Genomic DNA, 24,519 nt, shown 5'->3' with positions numbered 1-24,519 from the left:
GTTTTTTTTGGGGGGTTGTCTATTTTTTTGGGAAGCCTGGCTTGCCTTGGCATCCATGAATACACGCCACTGCTTACGGACGGGTGGCCTAGCCCCCCTCCAGACCACCCCCCAGCCATCCTTACCTCCTTTGTGCCCCCTCAGATTTTGGGGGTGCATGACGCCACTGCTGTAAATGTAGAGCAGATCATTTGCTAAGAAATTTGCTGGTAGAATTTCCTGAACAAAATGTTTAACTATGTCCTTTACATCACTGTAATGAAGTTGTTCTTGAACCATGGATTGTGAAATGTTGTCCCCTGTAGCTCAGTTGGTAGAGCATGGCGCTTGCAATGCCAGGGTTGTGGGTTCATTTCCCACGGGGGCCAGTATGAAAATGTATGCACTCACTAACTGTAAGACACTCTGGATAAGAGCATCTGCTAAATGACTAAAATGTTGCTGAATTTAATGCTTCAAATTGGGAAATTACCTTTTTGAAGTGAGGAGACAGTTTCACTTGGTCAACTCTAAGTAATCTCTTATGGCATTCAGAAAATGCTGATGTAGTATTTAGAAAAATGGGTAACACTGTATGATTGGAAAGTATTCATACTGTGAAATGACAGAAATCTCTGATTTTGAATCAAGTGGTTGTACATCATTGCAATTTGTTTGCGTCTGAGGCTAATTAACAACTTCATAGAAATACTGTATATACAGTAAAACCTTCCCTATTCGTGCTAGCAGAAATGTGTAAGTCATTTGCCCGTATCTTAAAAGTGACAAAATCCAGCTCTGGCCAGAATTGGCCCCCTTGTAGATTTTGCACCTGAGTGACATATTACAGAGCTCAATCTGTACATCTGTATCTTGTTGCCAACAACTGGGATTTCAATGGTACTGGATGGAAAAACAGGGTCTCTCTTAACTTTACAATTTTCTGCTACACGGGGAACATAAATAACAAGAATATCTGGTGTGGTGGTCCAAACAGTCTGTCTAATCAATATGCCATCACATTGACTGCATTTTGTGGGTGCACCCCCTTTAGTGATTAATTGCCTGAATAGAATGTCTAGCAATGACATGTCTGTATTTAGTTGAACCTGAAAAATTTAGCTGAAGTAATGCCCATTGCGTGAGATGCTGTTTTTGCAAGTTTCACAGCTATTAGTATGCATAGCACTGATCACTGTTTTGATGCCCAACTCTTTTAACCAGGGGAGTAATTGATATTTAAAAATCTAGATGTGTCCAGGCCTCTGAACTGCAGAAAACAAGAGAGCAGCAAAGTTCTTCTTTAATATCTGAACATTTTGTCATGGATTGTGGGTCAAGATGTTTGAAGGTAGTTTTCACTATCCTGAGATGTAACAATGCTGCAAGGATGAGTTGAACCAACAGTTTAAAGCACTGTTTGCAAATCTACATATTGTTATCTTTGTATCATTCAAGAAATCCTGCTGAAATTTCAACCTGTTGACCGATTTTGGCTCATTACACAGTGAATTCTGATCATTGTTCATCCCTGTCTTTTCATTAAGACTGAATGATTTAGAACTTATAGCTGAAAAGACCTACAGAGATGCTTTTTTCCTTTTCTCCCAGCTTTCCTTGTGTTGCGGAAGTATGTGTTGCCTTTTGGGATTTCGAAGTTAGATTTTCTCACATATTTCTCTCTGGCCGGCTTTTTGCAGAGTATAGACACTGTAGGCCCGTACATTTTGAATGACTAAAAATAACAATAAAGAAACACTATTAATAACTGTGCCTACTTAAACAAGGAGTAAAACTGTAAATGAACGTGAATTGGATAGCCTATGGAACTGTAATGCATTGAGTGCAGTGGGATCCTCATCTCATTTGAGTGTTGGATTTAGGCCTCAGGGTTGGGGTCAATTTGAATTGAAGGCAATGAATTCAGGCCTATCTATTTTCATTTTCTTCTAAATAAGCTGATAAGGAAAAGCTATTTATGTCTAGAAGCTATTTTTTCTCTCCATTGTGTAAATTACAATTACTTCCAGAATTTACTGACTCCAACTCATGTAGGCCTATTAACTTAACAACACATATACCTACATACACAAACAAGAATAGTGACAACAAAATTGACCAATAACAACCAAAACACTGTATTGAGACCAAGGTGGGTTTAACAAAATCATTGTAAGGTAATGAATATTTGGGGTAATATAAAACTATAGCAATATGATTTTACTAGGACATGGGCTCAAAAATATTTTACTTGTCGGGCCAAGACGCATTTTTTGGCACAGGTCAAGGCTGGCCTTTGGCTGATTTTAATGTGTAGTCCCGTGTGGCTCAGTTAATAGAGCATGGTGCTTGCAATGCCAGGGTTGTGGGCTTGATTCCCATGGGGACCAGTACGAAAATGTATGCTCTCACTACTACTGTAAGTGGTTCTGGATAAGAGCATCTGCTAAATGACTAAAATGTGTAGATGGCGCAACTGGCTCATCATTATCTAGGTTAGTATGTCAGTAGTGTCTTTGAAGTAACTAATCACATGCTAATAATCAATATTTGGCACCTCCATTAGGGCAAGGCATGAGTTCATGAAAGTCTAGTATGGAATGGCATTTTATTTCACACTGGAAGCAAACAGGGTAAGCTAAAAAACAAAAAAACATTTTATAGACCTACAGTGTAATTTATAGGCATTATTGCATTGGGGGCTATGGAGCTGGTGGAGTAGAAAGTGTTGCTGGGTATTTAGACCAGAGTCCCCCATGAAATAACATCATATATAGATTCTACACCAGTGGAGGCTGCTGAGGGGAGGACGGCTCATAATAATGTCTGGACAGGAGCAAATGGAATGGCATCAAACACATAGAAACCATGTGTTTGATACCATTCCACAGACTCCGCTCCAGCCATTACCACGAGTCCGTCCTCCCCAATTATGGTGCCACCAACCACCTGCGCTACAGACCCTACATAGTATTCCCAACCCCACTTTTACATTGGCACATAGAATACTTTTTTTTTCTCTTTAAGCCAATATGTAATGTATAGACCTAAAGTGTATTGCATTAGGGGCATTTATTTAACTTTGGGGGGGAAATTAAAATGTCACTTAAATATGAACAAATATGAATCATTGTTAATGTTTAGACAAGTATCTGTCATATATTATGAATAAATACAGGTTAATTACAGTTTTCTACTATTACGTGGGGGACTTTTATTTAGAACGTTTCCGAAATTCCCTCACCCGGAAGTACTTAGACGGTCGTGGTGACGAGACGCTGGTTTATGATTGGACAGGGCTAGAACACAGTGTTTCTAAACCTGTCTTTGATTACCTAAGGAGTTCATTTACATTTACATTTTCGAACCTGTTTCATCATCCTTTGGCCAAAAGTCTCGTCTTCCCGCAGGACGTGGAACGTAACGCAACACACGGTTTATCAGTTCCACTCCGCATTAAAGCACCCCTAGTGCAAATGTTTAAGCTCATGTTTTTCAGGACTGTTTATGATCTGTGACCGTGATGTTTTGTTGTTCCGCGAACCAATGTATAAGTCTCGGACTTTTACGTTGGAGGTCTCTGGCATCGTGTCCAAAGAACCTCCAAGACTCTTCCTTGCTGATTCTGAAGGCGTTCTCGACCTCTCCCTGCGCTTCAACCAAGAAAGAGGTGAGCAAGCCCTTGAAACAGTGGACTCTTGTTGTTAACCCCTTCAGCAAAGTACGGGTTCAACTCCAATGTAACATCTCCATACGACCTCTGGACCCGCACGCTTTCCCCGAGGCGAACCGGGCCTTCATCACCATTCATGGCACCAGCGCAGATCAAGCCGTCCAACTAGACAACTTCCAGGTGCAGTACGATGACCAAAACAAGGAACTTTACATCTTGTCCGAGGTCAACAACAGCAACGTGTCAGTGGAGCTGACCGCTCCCATTAAAAGTGGTGAGTGTTTTGGTTTGTGAAGTTCAATCATGAGTTTAGAGCCACTGTCTGCATCATGAATTAAAGAAGGCCATTAAGAGAATAGCTCTAGGTGTACTAACTGTACTAGGATCAAACTGTCAGCTGATGCTCATGACCCCTAGCCAAGCACTTCCCCTCCCTCTTATAAAACCAGTGATTAGTTAGATATGACAGCAAAATGGTTAGTGATATCACATGTCCTACTTTCTCTCTCTCTCTCTGTGTGTGTGTGTGTGTGTGTGTGTGTGTGTGTGTGTGTGTTAGACCTTTACATCACCACTCAAGGAGAGGGCAACGTGCATGTCCAGAAGATGGAGTGTGATACCTGTAGGGTGCAGACAGAGAGGGGGAACTGCGTGCTGCACTCAGTCAAGGTAAATATGAACAGGATTAAAGTCTGTACAGACAAGAGAAATATGGTTAAAGTTTGACTAAAACTACAGCCACATCTGTTATATTGGCCCAGCAGCCCCTTCAATTCTTATTCAAAGGGCTTTATTGGCATGGGAAACATATGTTTACATTGCCAAAGCAAGTGAATGCAAGTTTGAGGAGACAACTCAACCTATCCTTTAACCTGGGGCTCTCTAGCCCTTTTACTGGAGAGCTATGGTTTTCACTCCAACCCTAATCTAGCACTCCTGATTCTAATAATTAGCTGGTTGATATGCTGAATCGGGTGAGTTAAAACTGGGGTTGGAGCGAAAACCTCCAGGAGGTTACCTCTTCAGGAACAGGGTTGGAGACCCCTGCTTTAACCCTTTACACTCGTTAGAATTGGCCTATATGGATAGGGCTACATATCTATATTTTTTTACAGAAGAAATATGAAAAGCATATGGATAAACATGGTAGCAATTGAAAGGGAACAGTTTGGAGATTATGAGATAATTATTAGACCAAAAGGTGAGGACACCAGTTCACCTGACACGAGACTGAATCCAAACATTACATTAACCACATTTCCATCCACCTTCTTTCATGCAAGTAAAGCAGTGGAGCCTCCTCAGAGGAGGAAGGGGAGGACCATCCTCCTCTGAATTTCATAAAAGATAAACATTTAAAAAGTTATCCTTTTTAGATAAAACTATACTAAATATATTCACGTCACCAAATAATTGATTAAAACACACTGTTTTGCAATGAAGGTCTACAGTAGCCTCAACAGCACTCTGTAGGGTAGCACAATGTTGTAGCCGGAGGACAGCTAGTTTCCGTCCACATCTGGGTACATTGACTTCAATACAAAACCTAGGAGGCTCATAGTTCTCACCCCCTTCCATAGACTTACACAGTAATAATGACAACTTCCAGAGGACGTCCTCCAACCTATCAGAGCTCTTGCAGCATGAACTGACATGTTGTCCACCCAATCAAAGGATCAGATAATTAATCTAGTACTGAAAGCATAAGCTACAGCTAGCACTGCTGTGCATAAAATGTGGTGAGTAGTTGACTCAAAGAAAGAGAGACAATAGTTGAACAGTTTTAAACAAATTCATTAATTCAAAAATGAAGGAGAAGCAATAGAGAGCTAGCTATATTTTATAGTATTATTTTTTCAACTTTCACTTAAAGTACCAGTCAAAGGTTTGGACACACCTACCTACTCATTCAAGGGTTTTTCTTTATATTTACTATTTTTTACATTGTATAATAATAGTGAAGACACAAACTATGAAATAACACAAATGGAATCATGTAGTAACCAAAAGAGTGTTAAACAAATCAAAATATATTTTATATTTGAGATTCTTCAAATAGCCACCCTTTGCCTTGATGACAGCCTTGCACACTCTTGGCATTCTCTCAAACAGCTTAACCTGGAATGCTTTTCCAATCGTATTGAAGGAGTTCCCACATGTTGGCACATGTTGGCTGCTTTTCCTTCACTCTGCTGTGCAACTCATCCCAAGCCATCTCAATTCGGTTGAGGACGGGGGATTGTGGAGGCCAGGTCATCTGATGCAGCACTCCATCACTCTCCTTCTTGGTCAAATAGACCTTACACAGCCTGGAGGTGTGTTGGGTCATTTCCTGTTGAAAAACAAATGATAGTCCCACTAAGCCCAAACCAGATGGGGATGGCGTATCGCTGCAGAATGCTGTGGTAGCCATGCTGGTTAAATGTGCCTTGAATTCTAAATAAATCACAGACAGTGTCACCAGCAAAGCACCCCCACACCATAACACCTCCTCCTCCATGCTTTACAGTGGGAACTACACATGTGGAGATCATCCGTTCACCCACACCTCATCTCACAAAGACACAGCGGTTGGAACCAAAAATCTCAAATTTGGACTCCAGACCAAAGGACACATTTCCCGGGTCTAATGTCCATTGCTCGGGTTTCTTGGTCCAAGCAGGTCTCTTCTTCATATTGGTGTCCTTTAGTAGTGGTTTCTTTGCAGCAATTCGACCATGAAGGCCTGTTTCACACAGTCCCCTCTGAACAGTTGATGTTGAGATGTCTGTTACTTGAAAACTGTGAAGCATTTATTTGGGCTGCAATTTCTGAGGCTGGTAGTTCTAATGAACGTATCCTCTGCAGCAGAGGTAACGCTGGGTCTTCCATTCCTGTGGCGGTCCTCATGAGAGCCAGTTTTATCATAGCGCTTGATGGTTTTTGCGACTGCACTTGAAGAAACTTTCAAAGTTCTTGACATTTTTCCGTATTGACTGACCTTCATGTCTTAAAGTAATGATGGACTGTCGTTTCTCTTTGCTTATTTGAGCTGTTCTTGCCATAATATGGACTTGATTTTTTACCAAATAGGGCTAGCTTCTGTATACCACCCCTACCTTGTCACAACACAACTAATTGGCTCAAACGCATTAAGAAGGAAAGAAATTCCACAAATTAACTTAACAAGGCACACCTGTTAATTTAAATCAAATCAAATCAAATTTTATTGGCCACATGCGCCGAATACAACAGGTGCAGACATTACAGTGAAATGCTTACTTACAGCCCTTAACCAACAGTGCATTTATTTTAAATAAAAAAGTAAAATAAAACAACAACAAAAAAGTGTTGAGAAAAAAGAGCAGAAGTAAAATAAAATAACAGTAGGGAGGCTATATATACAGGGGGGTACCGGTGCAGAGTCAATGTGCGGGGGCACCGGCTAGTTGAGGTAGTTGAAGTAATATGTACATGTGGGTAGAGTTAAAGTGACTATGCATAAATCATTAACAGAGTAGCAGCAGCGTAAAAAGATGGGGTGGGGGGGCAGTGCAAATAGTCCGGGTAGCCATGATTAGGTGTTCAGGAGTCTTGTGGCTTGGGGGTAGAAGCTGTTGAGAAGTCTTTTGGACCTAGACTTGGCACTCCGGTACCGCTTGCCGTGTGGTAACAGAGAGAACAGTCTATGACTAGGGTGGCTGGAGTCTTTGACAATTTTGAGGGCCTTCCTCTGACACCGCCTGGTATATAGGTCCTGGATGGCAGGAAGCTTGGCCCCAGTGATGTACTGGGCCGTACGCACTACCCTCTGTAGTGCCTTGCGGTCGGAGGCCAAGCAGTTGCCATACCAGGCGGTGATGCCACCAGTCAGGATGCTCTCGATGGTGCAGCTGTAGAATTTTTTGAGGATCTGAGGACCCATGCCAAGTCTTTTCAGTCTCCTGAGGGGGAATAGGCTTTGTCGTGCCCTCTTCACGACTGTCTTGGTGTGTTTGGACCATGATAGTTCGTTGGTGATGTGGACACCAAGGAACTTGAAGCTCTCAACCTGTTCCACTACAGCCCTGTCGATGAGAATGGGGGCGTGCTCAGTCCTCTTTTTTTTCCTGTAGTCCACAATCATCTCCTTTGTCTTGGTCACGTTGAGGGAGAGGTTGTTATCCTGGCACCACACGGCCAGGTCTCTGACCTCCTCCCTATAGGCTGTCTCATCGTTGTCGGTGATCAGGCCTACCACTGTTGTGTCGTCGGCAAACTTAATGATGGTGTTGGAGTCGTGCCTGGCCATGCAGTCATTGGTGAACAGGGAGTACAGGAGGGGACTGAGCACGCACCCCTGAGGGGCCCCCGTGTTGAGGATCAGTGTGGCAGATGTGTTGTTACCTACCCTTACCACCTGGGGGCAGCCCATCAGGAAGTCCAGGATCCAGTTGCAGAGGGAGGTGTTTAGTCCCAGGATCCTTAGCTTAGTGATGAGGTTTGAGGGCACTATGGTGTTGACTGCTGAGCTGTAGTCAATGAATAGCATTCTCACGTAGGTGTTCCTCTTGTCCAGGTGGGAAAGGGCAGTGTGGAGTGCAATAGAGATTGCATCATCTGTGGATCTGTTGGAGCGGTATGCAAATTGGAGTGGGTCTAGGGTTTCTGGGATAATGGTGTTGATGTGAGCCATGACCAGCCTTTCAAAGCACTTCATGGCTACAGACGTCAGTGCTACGGGTCGGTAGTCATTTAGGCAGGTTATCTTAGTGTCCTTGGGCACGGGGACTATGGTGGTCTGCTTGAAACATGTTGGTATTACAGACTCAGTCAGGGACATGTTGAAAATGTCAGTGAAGACACTTGCCAGTTGGTCAGCACATGCTCGGAGTACACGTCCTGGTAATCCGTCTGGCCCTGCGGCCTTGTGAATGTTGACCTGCTTAAAAGTCTTACTCACATCGGCTACGGAGAGCGTGATCACATAGTCATCTGGAACAGCTGGTGCTCTCATGCATGCTTCAGTGTTGCTTGCCTCGAAGCGAGCATAGAAGTGGTTAAGCTCGTCTGGTAGGCTTGTGTCACTGGGAAGCTCGCAGCTGTGCTTCCCTTTGTAGTCTGTAATAGTTTTCAAGCCCTGCCACATCCGACGAGCGTCAGAGCCGGTGTAGTACGATTCAATCTTAGTCCTGTATTGACTCTTTGCCTGTTTGATGGTTCGTCGGAGGGCATAGTGGGATTTCTTATAAGCGTCCGGGTTAGAGTCCCGCTCCTTGAAAGCGGAAGCTCTACCCTTTAGCTCAATGCGGATGTTTCCTGTAATCCATGGCTTCTGGTTGGGGTATGTACGTACGGTCACTGTGGGGACGACATCATCGATGCACTTATTGATGAAGCCAGTGACTGATGCGGTGTACTCCAATGCTATCTGAAGAATCCCGAAATGCATTCCAGGTGACTACCTCATGAAGCTGGTTGAGAGAATGCCAAGAGTGTGCAAAGCTGTTATCGAGGCAAAGGGTGGCAATTTGAAGAATCTCAAATATAAAATATATTTTGATTTGTTTAACAGTTTTTTGGTTACTACATGATTCCATATGTGTTATTTCATAGTTTATGTCTTCACTATTATTATACAATGTAAAAATAAAGAAAAACCCTTGAATGAGTAGGTGTGTCCAAACACTGGTAGTGTACTTAGCAAATCCAGCTAGCTAGTTTAGCTTACTCAAACAGAGAGGGATGCTATGGTAGCTAGCTAGCTATGGCTATCCAACACTGGAACTCTTCCAAGTCAAGGTAAGCTTTTGGTTTAATTAATTTATTGCCACTAAGGCCCGCCAGTGTAACTGCTTGCTGCTGACTGTACTGCATGATTGTTTCTTAAATATTGTTTTGTTTAAACCTTTGACACGTACCAACAAACGGGTGTGATCATTCTATAGTGGTTCCTGCAGCGTACGCTCAAACCGGTGTGATTAGAACGCTTATTTAGAACGTCCAGTTTCGATTGACGCAACAGTCATCGTTGGCCACACTGTTTTTTCACAGAAACATTTTGCGCAAACACAGTCCTTACAAAGTTATGTCCTGAATGTGACCAGTTTATTTTTGGATGCAATGTTCAGACATTCATAGAAGTAGCGACAGCATAACATAATCATCCAAACTGGAAAATGTAGGCTAACTTAGTCCTTGCGCTAACTGAGGAAAGATTGATGCAGCACAAGCGTTCATATTTGGCTAACTCTCGGCTGACAGAAACCACAATATGAATTACTATTTACAATTCATCACATCACGGGTGAGCTCACCATTGATCGAAATAATTGAGTAAAACACTTTCTAAAAATCGAAAGTAATCCGACGATGGGTAGTTTGTGCGCACCACCATGTTAGTTTTTTCGCGTCAACCAAAGATGATAAGAGGAGACAAGATGAGTTTGGTCTGTTTGCAGTATGCATGTTGAAGGGGGTGTGTCGTCTACGATCATTCACTTCTGGAAGTTTACTCAAAAGATGAGTGAACCATTCCTTCCCCTCATTATAACATCTTTGGTCTGACAGACGTTTACGTGACACCCAGAATGCATTGTATAATATCAACAATCATGGCGCCACACATAGCTTAGCATTAGCTCATCATAATCAGTACAACCTTCAAAAAAGTATTTTACACACATCATAGGTGTCCATTACAATCTATGCAATAATCGGAATGCATTATTTGTCACCAGTACTTGAAAACGTGAATAAAACAGTAAATACATTATCATACATACATACGGTATGCTACAGTAGAAACGACAACACAATATACAGAAAATAAGGCACTTACTTTGATAGGAATGCACACATGTTCAAAGTTATTATTTGTAAGGAAAACAACAATGAAGGTAATGTGAGCGCCAGCCAGAAAATGTGCCACGGGGAAGAAATTTGTGCACAACTGCACAAATGTCTGCATACTTGATCTGCGGAAACACTGGGGAAGTGCTTGGGGTCTCCTCGAGAAGTTTGTCCGGCTCAGTAAAGCCTCAAACATAAATTGTCCACAACAGTGAAATGGGCTACTTCTATGTGAATTAATGAGGAGGCGGAACACACCTCAATTCAAACTGTTGTTAGAAAATAATTAGAAATTGACAAGTTGAAACAACCCGCGCTGCCTGCTAATTAACTATAGGCTAACTGTCCTGTTACGTAACAATCACATTTTGGAACAGTGACGCATTCTGACATCACGTGTATAAAACAACTCACGTTGGGGCGACCGTTAGAGATCTTTGGAACTCACACGTGAAAAGGTTAATTTAGATTTATCAGGGGGTGCTGCACCCTCGGCACCCCTACTTCCCGTGGCTATGCCTAGAAGGCTAGGGGGGATTAGGTATTGCTTGGGCATGCCTCTTTCTTCTTGTGTGGGTTTTGGGGGCAATGGAAGGAGAGCTAAACAAATATTTCCATCGTAAAAAATCTCCTATTCTATTCTACAGGGTCACCACGTGCAGGTCCAGTCCCAGGGAGGCAACGTCACTGGGGTGGGAACCATCCATGGCAACGTGGACATCAGCACCTCTGGACACAGTGTACAGTAGCTGCTGTTATACTCTGACTATGAGACCTACCCTACCCAATGATGTGTTTATTTTATATAAGTATATACAGTTGAAGTCGGAAGTTTACATACACTTAGGTTGGAGTCATTAAAACTCGTTTTTCAACCACTCCACAAATTTCTTGTTGACAAACTATAGTTTTGGCAAGTCGGTTAGGACATCTACTTTGTGCATGACACAAGTAATTTTCCCAACAATTGCTTACAGACAGATTATTTCACTTATAATTCACTGTATCACAATTCCAGTGGGTCAGAAGTTTACATACACTAAGTTGACTGTGCCTTTTAAACAGCTTGGAAAATTCCAGAAAATTATGTAATGGCTTTAGAAGCTTCTGATAGGCTAATCATTTGAGACAATTGGATGTGTACCTGTGGATGTATTTCAAGGCCTACCTTCAAACTCAGTGCCTCTTTGCTTGACATCATGGGAAAATCAAAATAAATCAGCCAAGACCTCAGAAAAATAATTGTAGACCTCCACAAGTCTGGTTCATCCTTGGGAGCAATTTCCAAACGCCTGAAGGTACCACGTTCATCTGTACGAACAATAGTACGCAAGTATAAGCACCATGGAACCACGCAGCCGTCATACTGCTCAGGAAGGAGACGCATTCTGTCTCCTAGAGATGAACGTACTTTGGTGCGAAAAGTGCAAATCAATCCCAGAACAACAGCAAAGGACCTTGTGAAGATGCTGGAGGAAACCGGTACAAAAGTATCTATATCTATATGGCATTGCTCCAAAACCGTCATAAAAAAGCCAGACTACGGTTTGCAACTGCACATGGGGACAAAGATCGTACTTTTTGGAGAAATGTCCTCTGGTCTGATGAAACAAAAATAGAACTGTTTGGCCATAATGACCATCGTAATGTTTGGAGGAAAAAGGGGATGGCTTGCAAGCCGAAGAACACCATCCCAACCGTGAAGCACGGGGGTGGCAGCATCATGCTGTGGGGGTGCTTTGCTGCAGGAGGGACTGGTGCACTTCACAAAATAGATGGCATCATAAGGAAGGAAAATTATGTGGATATATTGAAGCAACATCTCAAGACATCAGTCAGGAAGGTAAAGCTTGGTCGCAAATGGGTCTTCCAAATGGACAATGACCCCAAGCATACTTCTAAAGTTGTGGCAAAATGGCTTAAGGACAACAAAGTCAAGGTATTGGAGTAGCCATCATAAAGCCCTGACCTCAATCCTATAGAAGATTTGTGGGCAGAACTGAAAAGGCGTGTGTGAGCAAGGAGGCCTACAAACCTGACTCAGTTACACCATCTCTGTCAGAGGAATGGGCCAAAATTTACCCAACTTATTGTGGGAAGCTTGTGGAAGGCTACCCAAAACGTTTGACCCAAGTTAAACAATTTAAAGACAATGCTACCAAATATTAATGGAGTGTATGTAAACTTCTGACCCACTGGGAATGTGATGAAATAAATAATAGCTGAAATAAATCATTCTCTCTACTATTATTCTGACATTTCACATTCTTAAAATAAAGTGGTGATCCTATCTGACCTAAGACAGGGATTTTTTACTAGGATTAAATGTCAGGAATTGTGAAAAACTGAGTTTAAATGTATTTGGCTAAGGTGTATGTAAACTTCCGGCTTCAACTGTATGTGTCGAATGGTATGTGTATTACAGTTAATACTAGATATAAGCTCTTTCTGTGCTCTGTCTGTCTGTAGGCGGTGGATGTGAAGAAGATCCAGGGTACTACTATGAACGTGTCAACAGAACATGGCCCTCTGAAGGTGAAAGCCATCTACGCTGAGTCCACCTCCATATCATCCTCTTCAGGGAGGATACAGCTGGGACACGTACACGGTGAGGAGGGGAGGGCTGCACATATAGTGGATGGTACATTTAGCATTGCATAGTAACACAGCCTTTATGAGACTTGAAACATTGTCACCCCAGAGCCTTGTCTTTTATGAGTCAGTGGTATTGACAGTGGTTTGCGGAATACGTTGTGTCGTTGTGATATGAGTTGAATTCACACATATACTGGCCAGCACTTTTAGTTAGGGCCCTGAGTTTTTCCTGTTTTCCTGAACACGTGACATGACCTGCAAAAACCCTGGGCCCTATTTATCAGCTATAACTAAAGCGCAGAGTTTTTCCTAGTCGGGACTGTTTTGGGTTAGTGACTACCATTATTCAGACTAGAGACTTAAATGTTTTCCCTAACTTGGTCTAAACAAGATGATTAAGTTGTGGATGGCCTGAGTGAGTCACTGCTTAGATAAATCAAGGTTAGGTAGAGTGAAAGAAGAAGAGGAACCTCTGGCAAAGAAAACAAACAGGAAGAGCAATAAACAGAGAGAAAGTGAGGCGAGAAGAGGATGAGTTAGCCATCATTCATGGCGATTTCCTCTGAGATAGACAGCCTCTCTGTTCTCCTAGAGGACATGGAAACCATTAGCCTGTTAGGTCTCTGGGTGCATCAGCATCTCACGTTTAGTTTCTTTTTCATACAGGCGATGCCACAGTGCGGAATGAGACTGGAGATATAATTGTAGGTAAGTGGGCCAATACTCTGTGCAACATTTGAAAACAGATTGTGTCAAATTTAGTTTGAGGCTCTTTTAACCATAACATTTTTTTACTTTGACCTTTTGCCAGATGGTTCTAATAATGGCTACCTGAAGGTATTGTCAAACAGTGGAAACATTGATGCATATGTAGGAGACAGTGGCAGCGCACAACTCCACTCTCAGCAAGGTAAACATAATATAACATTCTGGGTGGATGTACTGGGTATAGAACGCACAATAGGATGAGCCATATCTGGTCATCCCTCTGAATTGTCTCTGATCTCTTTCTCTCTCTCCAATGTTACACCTCTGACCTAGTCTTCTCCTGTCACTGTCTTTCTATCACTCTTTTCTCCCTCTTGCTTTCTATTTCTCTCCTGCTTCTTCCTCCCCCTCTCAGGTGCAGTGTCTGTGCGTGTCCCCTCCTCTATAAGAGCAGGAGTGCAGATGTGTGGAACGTCAGTAGAGATCAGCCAAGAGATAGTCCTTCACCAAGCAGAGAGAGATTCCAAAGATGGCATGACCACTGTCACCGGTCAGTCATCCCTATAAATACTACTGGGACTAAACTCACCAATGAGTTACACTTACTCCTACTATGTTTACTCACCCAGTGAGTCATCACAACTGTACAGTACATAGCTACTACTGTTACTACTAAACTCACCTAATTCCATTTATTCTGCTCTCCCTCTCTAGGCCATATGAATGGGCAGCCCCAGGGTGACCAGTGGATCAGGGCCCAGGCAGACAGAGGCTCCATCAGCCTGAAGACACAGAGCTGGTTTGAGTCTCTGAAGCTGGGCAGCTGAGGCTTCACTCCTACGCCTAGGCCCCGTTCCAACACTTCCAAAAATGTCCTTCCTACCTCATGTCTACCTATTGTACTAAGTCCTCAGGGACAAGAAGTGTAGACATAACCGTCCTTTCTTTATGTTGATAGTCACTATCCCACTGACTGTGACTGTTGGGCAGAGTCCAACCACATAGTTGTCTTTCTCTATGTTACTGCTAAGCTGACATAGGAGAGTGAAAAGAAGAGAGAAAGTTGCCAAAGTGGAACTGAGAGACAGAGATCAGTGATACGATTAACTGAATTGCCCTCTGGGAGTCTTGACACATGCAGACGGAGAACTCCATGAGAGCAGATTTAAACAAAATAAAATATAATGGATGAAGTTAAAGGCAATGCTACAGATGTGATAACGGCTACTAGGCTATATTACGTGTCTAAATACAGTTGCAAAACATGATCACGGTTAGTAGAGGTAACTCAGTCAATATGTTTCTGCTTTGGCCAACTGTTTTCATGAGATGGCTCTAGAAAATATAGTGGCAGCCAGGCTAGTTCAGTCATTGGCTGTTTCCAAATACCCGCGCTTGATTTTTAAATAGTATGCATTTTGGGTAGGCGAAAATAGAACGTTTTATAGTATGTGAAATTTAAATGTTTTAGCTTTCTTTAAATTTCAGGATGTATACTCATTTTGGCTTTTCATCTAGTAGAGTTCATTGCACACTATTGAGGAAGAGATTTGTCTTGTTTATGTTATGACAAACCAGGAGAACCTCACTCTTAAGACTTTCTGACTGAAGGATTGAAACTGCAAAATGTACAAAATGTTTTTAGATGCTTGGTAAAAGAATGTGACCAGTGTTTGTTTGTTGTTGCCTTTATTCTAAGCTATCCATGGGGGTTGTATTTATTGTGAATAAAAAAAAAACGGGGAAAAGTCAAATAATATTGAGGCAATTTTGCTTTTTGATTAATATTATTTCAATGCAAAAAATATTTGCTGTATGATGTAATATATGAAATTCAATCTGTCCTGTGTTGTAATGCATATAAGAAATCTATATCCTTTCTCCCACTCAGTTGAAATGGTTTGATACAAAAGCTTTACATAAATGTATATACTGCATTGATGTTCTGATATAAATTCAAAAATATTTCCTAGCCTAAAAATAATCTGTTTTGTGGTTATTAATCTTTGGTCATTCCAGTCAGGTGCTTGACATTGAGCTAGAGTTAAAGGTGCAGTGAATGTTAGGGATTTGGTTTACCTTAGATTGGTAGTTGGAATGTGTATGTGTACACTGTATAAACGTAGTCCTCGTGTGTTTGTTTGTCTGCATGGACTGTGTACTCATGTTGTGTAATTGTAGTCCTTGCCACAGGCCTTTATCGAATTCCTCTTTTTGTTGTTGCTGCCAAGCGCTGGTGCTGGCTCCTCTTCCTCCCAGGTGTCCTAGTTCTTGTCGGGTAATCTGATTGGATGCAGCAGCTGGCCCAGGCTGTCATAGCCAAACCAGTAGGGGGCTTCATCGTTACTGTGCTCCCACTGCTCAGGACTGCAGTCTCAGGCCCTGGAAATACGAGTAAGGTTGTTGGAGTGTTTGACATAGCTAACTGTAATACTACACACGTATACAGCAAGCTAAGGAAGCATTACCTAGTCCATGATGTTGCAGCCACTGATGTCCAGGAGAGAGGAAATGCTACTGAGCCACTCCAGACCAGAATCAGACAAGTTATCACAGCAAAAGGTTCTGCATGGTCAACCCGACTTCTGCAGTGGCCATACAGCATTTACTGCAATGCGGCCTCCGCAGAAGTCGGAGCAAACACACTTTTTGCGCTTCGCAGAGCTGTTGTGAAGGAAGTTGTCAAGGAAGTGAGTTTGTGTTTATACAGGACCTCCCGCCCCCACCTACCGTCAATCAATCATGTCAATGCGGAGCTATATGGAGCCTACGCATTGTTGCAACGTTTGGGAGGGGCAAGGCTAAGCTCGATTTGGCCTCCGCAAGCCTCCAGAGGCTCCGCAATTGCGTCACACCCTCCATGACTCCCCAGAGCAAGCATAAATTGGCTTTAAGACACACTCAGGTGGTTCAGCTCATTGCACCTAGTACACACACACCCCGCCAGTCAGTAAATGTGTGTACAGTACATGTGTGTGTACTTGTGTGTAATATACAGTACCAGTCAAAAGTTTGGACACACCTACTCATTCCAGGGTTTTTATTTATTTTTACTATTTTCTACGTTGTAGAATAATAGTGAAGACATCAAAACTATGAAATAATATAATAATAACAAATAACACATATGGAATCATGTAGTAACCAAAAAAGTGTTAAACAAATCAAAATATATTTTATACTGGAATGTTTTTCCAACTGTCTTGAAGGAGTTCCCACATATGCTGAGCACTTGTTGGCTGCTTTTAATAATAATATAATAAGCCATTTAGCAGACGCTTTTATCCAAAGCGACTTACAGTCATGTGTGCATACATTTTTACGTATGGGTGGTCCTGGGGATCGAACCCACTACCCTGGCGTTACAAGCGCCATGCTCTACCAATTGAGCTACAGAGGACCGCTTTTCCTTCACTCTGATGTCCAACTCATCCCAAACCATCTCAATTGGGTTGAGGTCGGGTGATTATGGACACCAGGTCATCTGATGCAGCACTCCATCACTCTCCTTCTTGGTCAAATAACCCTTACACAGCCTGAAGGTGTGTTGGGTCATTGTCCTGTTGAAAACAAATGATAGTCCCACTAAGCCCAAACCAGATGGGATGGCAGAATGCAGAATGCTGTGGTAGCCATGCTGGTTAAGTGTGCCTTGAATTCTAAATAAATCACAGACAGTGTCACCAGCAAAGCACCATCACACCTCCTCCTCCATGCTTCACGGTGGGAACCACACATGCGGAGATCATCCATTCAACTACTCTGCGTCTCACAAAGACATAGCGGTTGGAAACAAAAATCACACTTTTGGACTCATCAGACCAAAGGACAGATTTCCACTGGTCTAATGTCCATTGCTTGTGTTTCTTGGCCCAAGCAAGTCTCGTCTTCTTATTAGTGTCCTTTAGTAGTGGTTTCTTTGCAGTAATTTGACCATGAAGGCCTGATTCACGCAGTCTCCTCTGAACAGTTGATGTTGAGATGTGTCTGTTACTTGAACTCTGTGAAGCATTTATTTGGGCTGCAATTTCTGAGGCTGGTAACGCTAATGAACTTATCCTCTGCAGCAGAGGTAACTCTGGGTCTTCCTTTCCTGTGGCGGTCCTCATGAGAGCCAGTATCATCATGGCGCTTGACGGTTTTTGCGACTGCACTTGAAGAAACGTTCAAAGTTCTTGAAACCTCTGTAGCTCAATTGGTAGAGCATGGCGCTTGTAATGCCAGGGTAGTGGGTTCGATCCCCGGGACCACCCATATGTAAAAATGAATGCACACATGACTGTAAGTCGTTTTGGATAAAAGCATCTGCTAAATGACATATTATTATTATAAGAAACGTTCAAAGTTCTTGAAATATTCCGTATTGACTGACCTTCACATCTTAAAGTAATGTAGTTTCTCTTTGCTTATTTGGTCTTTTACCAAATAGGACTATCTTCTGTATACCACCCCTACCTTGTCACAACACAACTGATTGGCTCAAACACATTAAGAAGGAAAGAAATTCCACAAATTAACTTTTAACAAGACACACCTGTTAATTGAAATGCATTCCAGGTGACTACCTCATGAAGCTGGTTGAGAGAATGCCAAGAGTATGCAAAGCTGTCATCAAGGCAAAGGGTGGCTACTTTGAAGAATCTCAAATATAAAATATTTGTTTAACACTTTTTTGGTTACCACATGATTCCATATGTGTTATTTCATAGTTCTGATGTCTTTACTATTATTCTACAATGTAAAAAATAGTACAAATAAAGAAATACCCTGGAATGAGTAGGTGTCCAAACTTTTGACTGGTACTGTATGTGTGTGTGTATTTATTTGTATGACCTTATTTTGAGCCACCCTCATGATAGATAAGTTGTTGATGCGGCTTCAGTTGCTCAGATTCAGCTACCTCAGCTTAGAGGCAGAGAGCCCTTCAGTCAGGTATCGCAGCCCCATATCACTCACCCTGCAACACGCATGCACGCATACATACACACAAGCAGTCAAGTGCTGCAACCGGATATCATCTAAAGTAGAGAGACAGTATACACACACAAACACCTATTGCAGTGTGAGATGTTGAGGTAGACAAGGTTTCTGAGGGCGCCCATAGACTTGACTGGCGTCAGTCATTCTGGGGCAGTCAGCAGCATGGAGTGTAGCGAGGTCTGGAGAGTTACGACACAGAGCTCTCCAACTGACATCTGTCATACGACTGCTATCTACAGGAATACACAGATATACTGTCAGAACAACACACACCATAACAAACTATGTGTGTGTGTTGATACTGCCCCTGAACCATCTGTCTTGACTAATCACATCTTCAGAAACAAACTGACCATCTCCTTTGGCTGAAGAGCTATAATCATTGGCTAATCACTTAACAGTGACCTGTGCCAGATACAGCAATGTATAAGGCCCAACATTTTAAGATTGCCAAAGTTCCAGGGTTGACCCACAACATTGCCCACAATATGTTTCTCTTCACGCTGCATCATGGTTTGATGTCACAGACCAATCACATGAAATAAGGTCTATAGCGCGTCACTCAGTCACCCAATCAGATCCCCTGTAGACATCACCCTGGCAACGAGACTCAACACAACGATAGTTGCCAAGACAATTAAGGAACACTTATACACAGATATGGAACATGAGTCATGGCACACGCACTCACACTCACACACACTCACCATCAACTCTGACTTGGTGAGGTTGGCCACCTCAGAGATGGCTTTGAAAGCGAAGTATGAGAGATGGGTCGTGTCCCATAGGGAGATGGCAGACAGAGAGTGATACTTAGAGGTCAGCTCCTACTGGAGGAAACCAGACTGAGTGACAGGCAGATGTCCATTCAGTCATTCACTCACAAAAGACACAGGTAGCCAATGGTGGTTAAAAAAGATGGTATTACTCCCTATACAGAGAACAACTATTGGCCAGAGCCTAAATGAGTTGTCTGGTAGCTCCATACGTACCAGCACACAGCTGTCTGACAGAGTAGGCATGTCATTGAAGACTTCTGCTGCAGCAGAGTGCAACCCGCTGCTATGTACCTGAAACCATCCATTGAGATCTTTAGGGACAAGACACGCACGCACACACACACGCACACGCACACCCACACCCACACCCACACCCACACCCACGCACACGCACACCCACACCCACGCACACGCACACCCACCCACCCACACACACCTTTCTGTCTCTCTCTCGCAGCAGAGTACAACCACTTAACCAGCTGGAAAAATGCTGGCCCTGGTGAAAGTCCATGTTTATGTTGGAGTACATGTGCATGTGGGTGTGTGTGTTGTAATCTAAAACACGTGTGTAAGCTGTAGCCCCCTCCTTCTCGCTCTCTCTCTCTTCCTTTCAGAGCCAGAGAGAGAACCTACAACAACATACAGACTTGGAGAGAAGCACACAAACTGACTCCAGTGCAGCCAGGGAGCAGAGGACACAGACGTGTTGGAGAACAGAGGAGCACACAAACTGATCTAGATATAGTTAAAGCAGATAGAAGAGTTGACATATGGATCAGAGAGGACTGCAGAAACTGACCTGAGTGCAGCCGGAGAGGTTGAGGTGGATGAGCTTGTGGCAGCCGTTTCCTGTGGCCAGGTACTGTAAGCCTTTATCATTGAACCTACGGCAGCATGCTAGACTCAGGTACTGCAGGTTCAGACAGCTCCTAGACAGAGAAAGGGGGTTTAAGATTAATATGTGAACAGTACTGGGCCACACCTGGCTGTGTGTTAGCCTCATATTCATACTGGATGTGCTGAAGGCACCTCTAAAGATCTATGATTTGTATTGGACAAGTGATACTGGAGGATTTATAAAGCCAATGTGTTCTTTTATCACTGCTCTACACCTGCAGCCTGTTATCAGCCTGATTTCACTAGTTCAAGTCTTCTCACTATCTTCAGTTTGTGTAGGTGTGGGTGTTGGGGTTATGACAATATATTACTGATTATTTGACTTTTGGTCAGGTTGCACCAGATGAATGACCAAGGTAGGATGGCAACAAAGGGGCGAGCGGGTTGGTGGAGGGATGTGAGGTAGGCAGAGTTGTAAATTGACTGTGGCATCTGATTGGGAGAACCTTTTAAACCTGAGTTTAGACCTTGTTAATCAGGAGGAATCCCATAAGAATAGCAGAGGAAGGAGGGACAGAGAGAGAGAGGAGGAGAGGAGGGACTACCAGAGAAAGAGGAGAGTGTAAGGTATGTGTTGACAGCAGCACTGACAGTCAGCAACAACAACACAATTAGACCCAACCAAATCATGAGAAAACAAAAAGAGAATTACTTGACACATTGGAAAGAATTAACAAATAAACAGAGCAAACTAGAATACTTTTTGGCCCTAAACAGAGAGTACACAGTGGCAGAATACCTGACCACTGTGACTGACCCAAACTTAAGGAAAGCTTTGACTATGTATAGACTCATTGAGCATAGCCTTGCTATTGAGAAAGGCCGCCGTAGGCAGACCTGGCTCTCAAGAGAAGACAGGCTATGTGCACACTGCCCACAAAATGAGGTGGAAACTGAGCTGCACTTCCTAACCTCCTGCCAAATGTATGACCATATTAGAGACACATATTTCCCTCAGATTACAGAGATCCACAAAGAATCCGAAAACAAACCCAATTTTGATAAACTCCCATATCTACTGGGTGAAATACCACAGCAGCAAGATTTACATTGACATTTTAGTCATTTAGCAGATGCTGTTATCCAGAGCGACTTACAGTTAGTGAGTGCATACATTTTCATACTGGCCCCCCGTGGGAATCAAACCCACAACCCTGGCGTTGCAAGCGCCATGCTCTACCAACTGAGCTACATGGGGCTCCATGACCTGTTGCCACAAGAAAAGGGCAACCAGTGAAGAACAAACACCATTGTAAATACAACCCATATTTATGTTTATTTATTTTCCCATTTGTACTTTAACTATTTGCACATTGTTACAACACTGTATATTCTATGGGGCGGCAGGTAGCTTAGTGGTTAAGAGTGTTGTGCCAGTAACCGAAAAGTCGCTGGTTCTAATCCCCAGGCCAACTAGGTGAAAAATATGTCAATGTGCCCTTGAGCAAGGTACTTAACCTAATTGCTCCTGTAAGTTGCTCTGGATAAGAGCGTCTGCTAAAATGTATATATACATAATTTGAAAAGTCTTTATTCTTTTGGAACTTCTGAGTGTAATGTTTACTGTTAATATTTATAGTTTATTTCACTTTTGTTTACTATCTACTTCATTTGCTTTGGCAATGTTAACATACGTTTCCCATGCCAATAAAGCCCTTAAATTGAAATTGAATTGAATTGGTTATAAGTATTTGGAAATTAACTGAAATAAGACTATTTCTGCAGGTTAGTTCTTTATTTTTCTATTTTTTTATTTGAATCATTATTTAACTAGGCAAGTCAGTTAAGAACAAATTCATATTTAGCCAGCTCTGTGAAGCATTTTCCACAGATTTCTTCTCTATGAGCTCATAGGGTTTAACAGAAAACAGAGCCTATGGAATTGCTTTCAGGTGTAACATTCTTTGGAATATAAACACTTATGCAGAGGATAGAAAGACACATGGTCAAGGTCCCTGTTTATCGAATGCCGTTCGGGTCAGTAGACATCTCGTTATTTAACGTCTTCATTTTGACACATAAAGACCTGAACGGCCTTCCATACCTGTTGGGGTTGACACACATAGCCTGGTTTTGTTTCTCTCTCTCTCTCTGTTCCTCTCATTCTTTATGTTTCAGCGTGCCACATCATCCCACTACATAACTGGGATAACAGTATTGGGCAATCATAACTGAAGTGTAATAGCGATGGCCTGGAATTTAATTGACTATCTTACTTTCAGTAGAGAGACAGACAGATACAGACAGACAGACAGACAGACAGACAGACAGACAGACAGACAGATAGACAGACAGATAGAGACAGACAGACAGATAGAGACAGACAGACAGACAGACAGACAGACAGACAGACAGACAGACAGACAGACAGTGTACATTAAAGTCTTAAAGTGCCTCTGGTCCTATCACATATCACATTCATATAGCATTATAAGACTATATAAGCATGCATATAGCCCCTTATAACAAATGAGACCTCAGAGTTCATTAGATGGCTCACTGACAGTGTTATCCAATAACATCTCAAATCAAACAAGGCCACTTAAAAACAACAATATATATCTGTATGGTACTCAGCTGTGGCCAAAGGCATGTAAAGACTATCACCAACAGCTGCAACCACCTAAATCAGCCTGGTATGTAAAAAAAAAATGTAATGTAGAAAATGTGTCCCTATTTTCCATAGTAATGACATGTTATTTAACGAATGTAGTGTTATCAGTAAAGATGATTGGTGACTGTAAATGACATTATACAACAAGCAGCTCCACCCTCCACCCGAGTCCCCATGTGGTCCTGATTTCACTGTAGCTTTACACCTAAACAGTATTGGGAAGTATACAACATATGGAATACAGGGAAAAGAAATGACACAGTGCTGTATAATCACGCAATGTCTAGTTTTAATAACCTGACTACAACTGCCAGTCTGAGTGTTGATGAGCTTCAGAACAGTGCCATTCCATCAAGGCTAAGGACTTGGTTTACTAGGTGTTTGTACCTGTGCAAAGTTTGAACCCATTATCAAAAGGGAATGAATGAAAAGCATAAACTAAAGATGAAAGGGAGATTTGATCCTTTACGTTGTCTTAATTTTTTCCCTTCTGTTCTACTGTTAGGTTTAATTTAAGATAAGAGGGTAGTTTGTACCCGTGAGTATACCTTGCCGTTACTCATGTTAATGTTGTAACATTAAACCTGTAGGTTTCTGCATTCACCTGGGAAAGAGGGGGATACAGAAAGAGAGAGAAGAGAAAGAGAGATAGAAAAGCAGCAGAAGGAACATTAGAATGTTTCCAGATGTACATAAACACACACCAACAAACACATCGCTGACTGTGAGGAATGTTTATGGGCGTTTCTTTGAAAAGCATCATTGAATTCGGTTAAGTCAACAAGCCCATAAATGGCAGACTACTACACTGTATTTATGAGGGGGAGGGTGTATGTGGTGTTATCTAAGTTACCAGGTCAATGTGAGAATTATTTTACAGCAGTTCCTGTGAGGGACTGGTTTCTGCCTTAACTTGTCTCATTAAGTTTTACTAAGCTGTTTTTATCTGGGTAATCTCCCACACATTGACTTCATGGTTTCAACTGAATTTACTGTCACACGTTGTAAGTAAAATAAGCAACTGCTAAATGCAGGAAAATGTTAAACCAAACAATATTTGAAATGTTGCAATTTAACCATTGTTTTGCTTTAATGCCATCCTTCCACTTTCTCTCTCTCCCAGTCACTCACACTGTCTTATTCTCTCTCCCTACTCCTCCATCCTCCCCCCTCTCGTTCTCCCTCTCCCTCTCTCTCTCTCTCTCTCTCTCTGCAGGAACAGCAGCTGAATCCCACTATATCAGACACTGTCAACATGCAAACCTCCACTCCCATTTTCCAGTAAAACCTCCACCCCACCCACTGCTTCAGCTCCAGCAATCCCCAGCGAGAGGCAGCCCCAGCTTTGCTCAGGATGCGTGCGACCTCCCCTCTCCTCCTGGCTCTCCTAGTCCTCCTGCTGCTCCCACCACCCACCAAGCCGAGGAAGGCAGGCCAGGGCAGGCGGCTCAAATTAGGCAGACGCCTCCCCAGACAGGACAGGT

At 42.6% G+C, this 24,519-nt stretch overlaps 2 protein-coding genes across 2 annotated transcripts in view; both read left to right on the top strand.

Annotated features, from left to right (window-relative positions):
- The first annotated feature begins 3,275 nt into the window (after window positions 1–3,275).
- On the top strand, window positions 3,276–15,746 carry fam185a (family with sequence similarity 185 member A). Its single transcript, XM_041889471.2, has 8 exons — window positions 3,276–3,926; window positions 4,212–4,321; window positions 11,110–11,202; window positions 12,932–13,070; window positions 13,724–13,765; window positions 13,869–13,967; window positions 14,181–14,315; window positions 14,480–15,746. The coding sequence occupies exons 1-8, from the start codon at window positions 3,503–3,505 to the stop codon at window positions 14,590–14,592; spliced, it is 1,155 nt and encodes a 384-aa protein (XP_041745405.2). The 5' UTR covers window positions 3,276–3,502; the 3' UTR covers window positions 14,593–15,746.
- A 4,380-nt stretch (window positions 15,747–20,126) lies between these two features.
- LOC121576381 (leucine-rich repeat-containing protein 17) overlaps window positions 20,127–24,519 on the top strand; it is a 47,296-nt gene continuing 42,903 nt past the window's right edge. The window contains exons 1-2 of the mRNA XM_041889470.2: window positions 20,127–20,383; window positions 24,252–24,517. Coding sequence (XP_041745404.2) covers window positions 24,390–24,517 — 128 coding nt within the window. The 5' untranslated portion in view covers window positions 20,127–20,383; window positions 24,252–24,389. The remainder of the gene's footprint in view (window positions 20,384–24,251; window positions 24,518–24,519) is intronic.

The sequence above is a fragment of the Coregonus clupeaformis genome, chromosome 11 (assembly GCF_020615455.1).
Source record: "Coregonus clupeaformis isolate EN_2021a chromosome 11, ASM2061545v1, whole genome shotgun sequence".
Taxonomy (NCBI): Eukaryota; Metazoa; Chordata; class Actinopteri; order Salmoniformes; family Salmonidae; genus Coregonus; species Coregonus clupeaformis.
The sequence above is the reverse complement of the archived record's forward strand: the minus strand, read 5'-3'. Positions and strand labels throughout refer to the sequence as shown.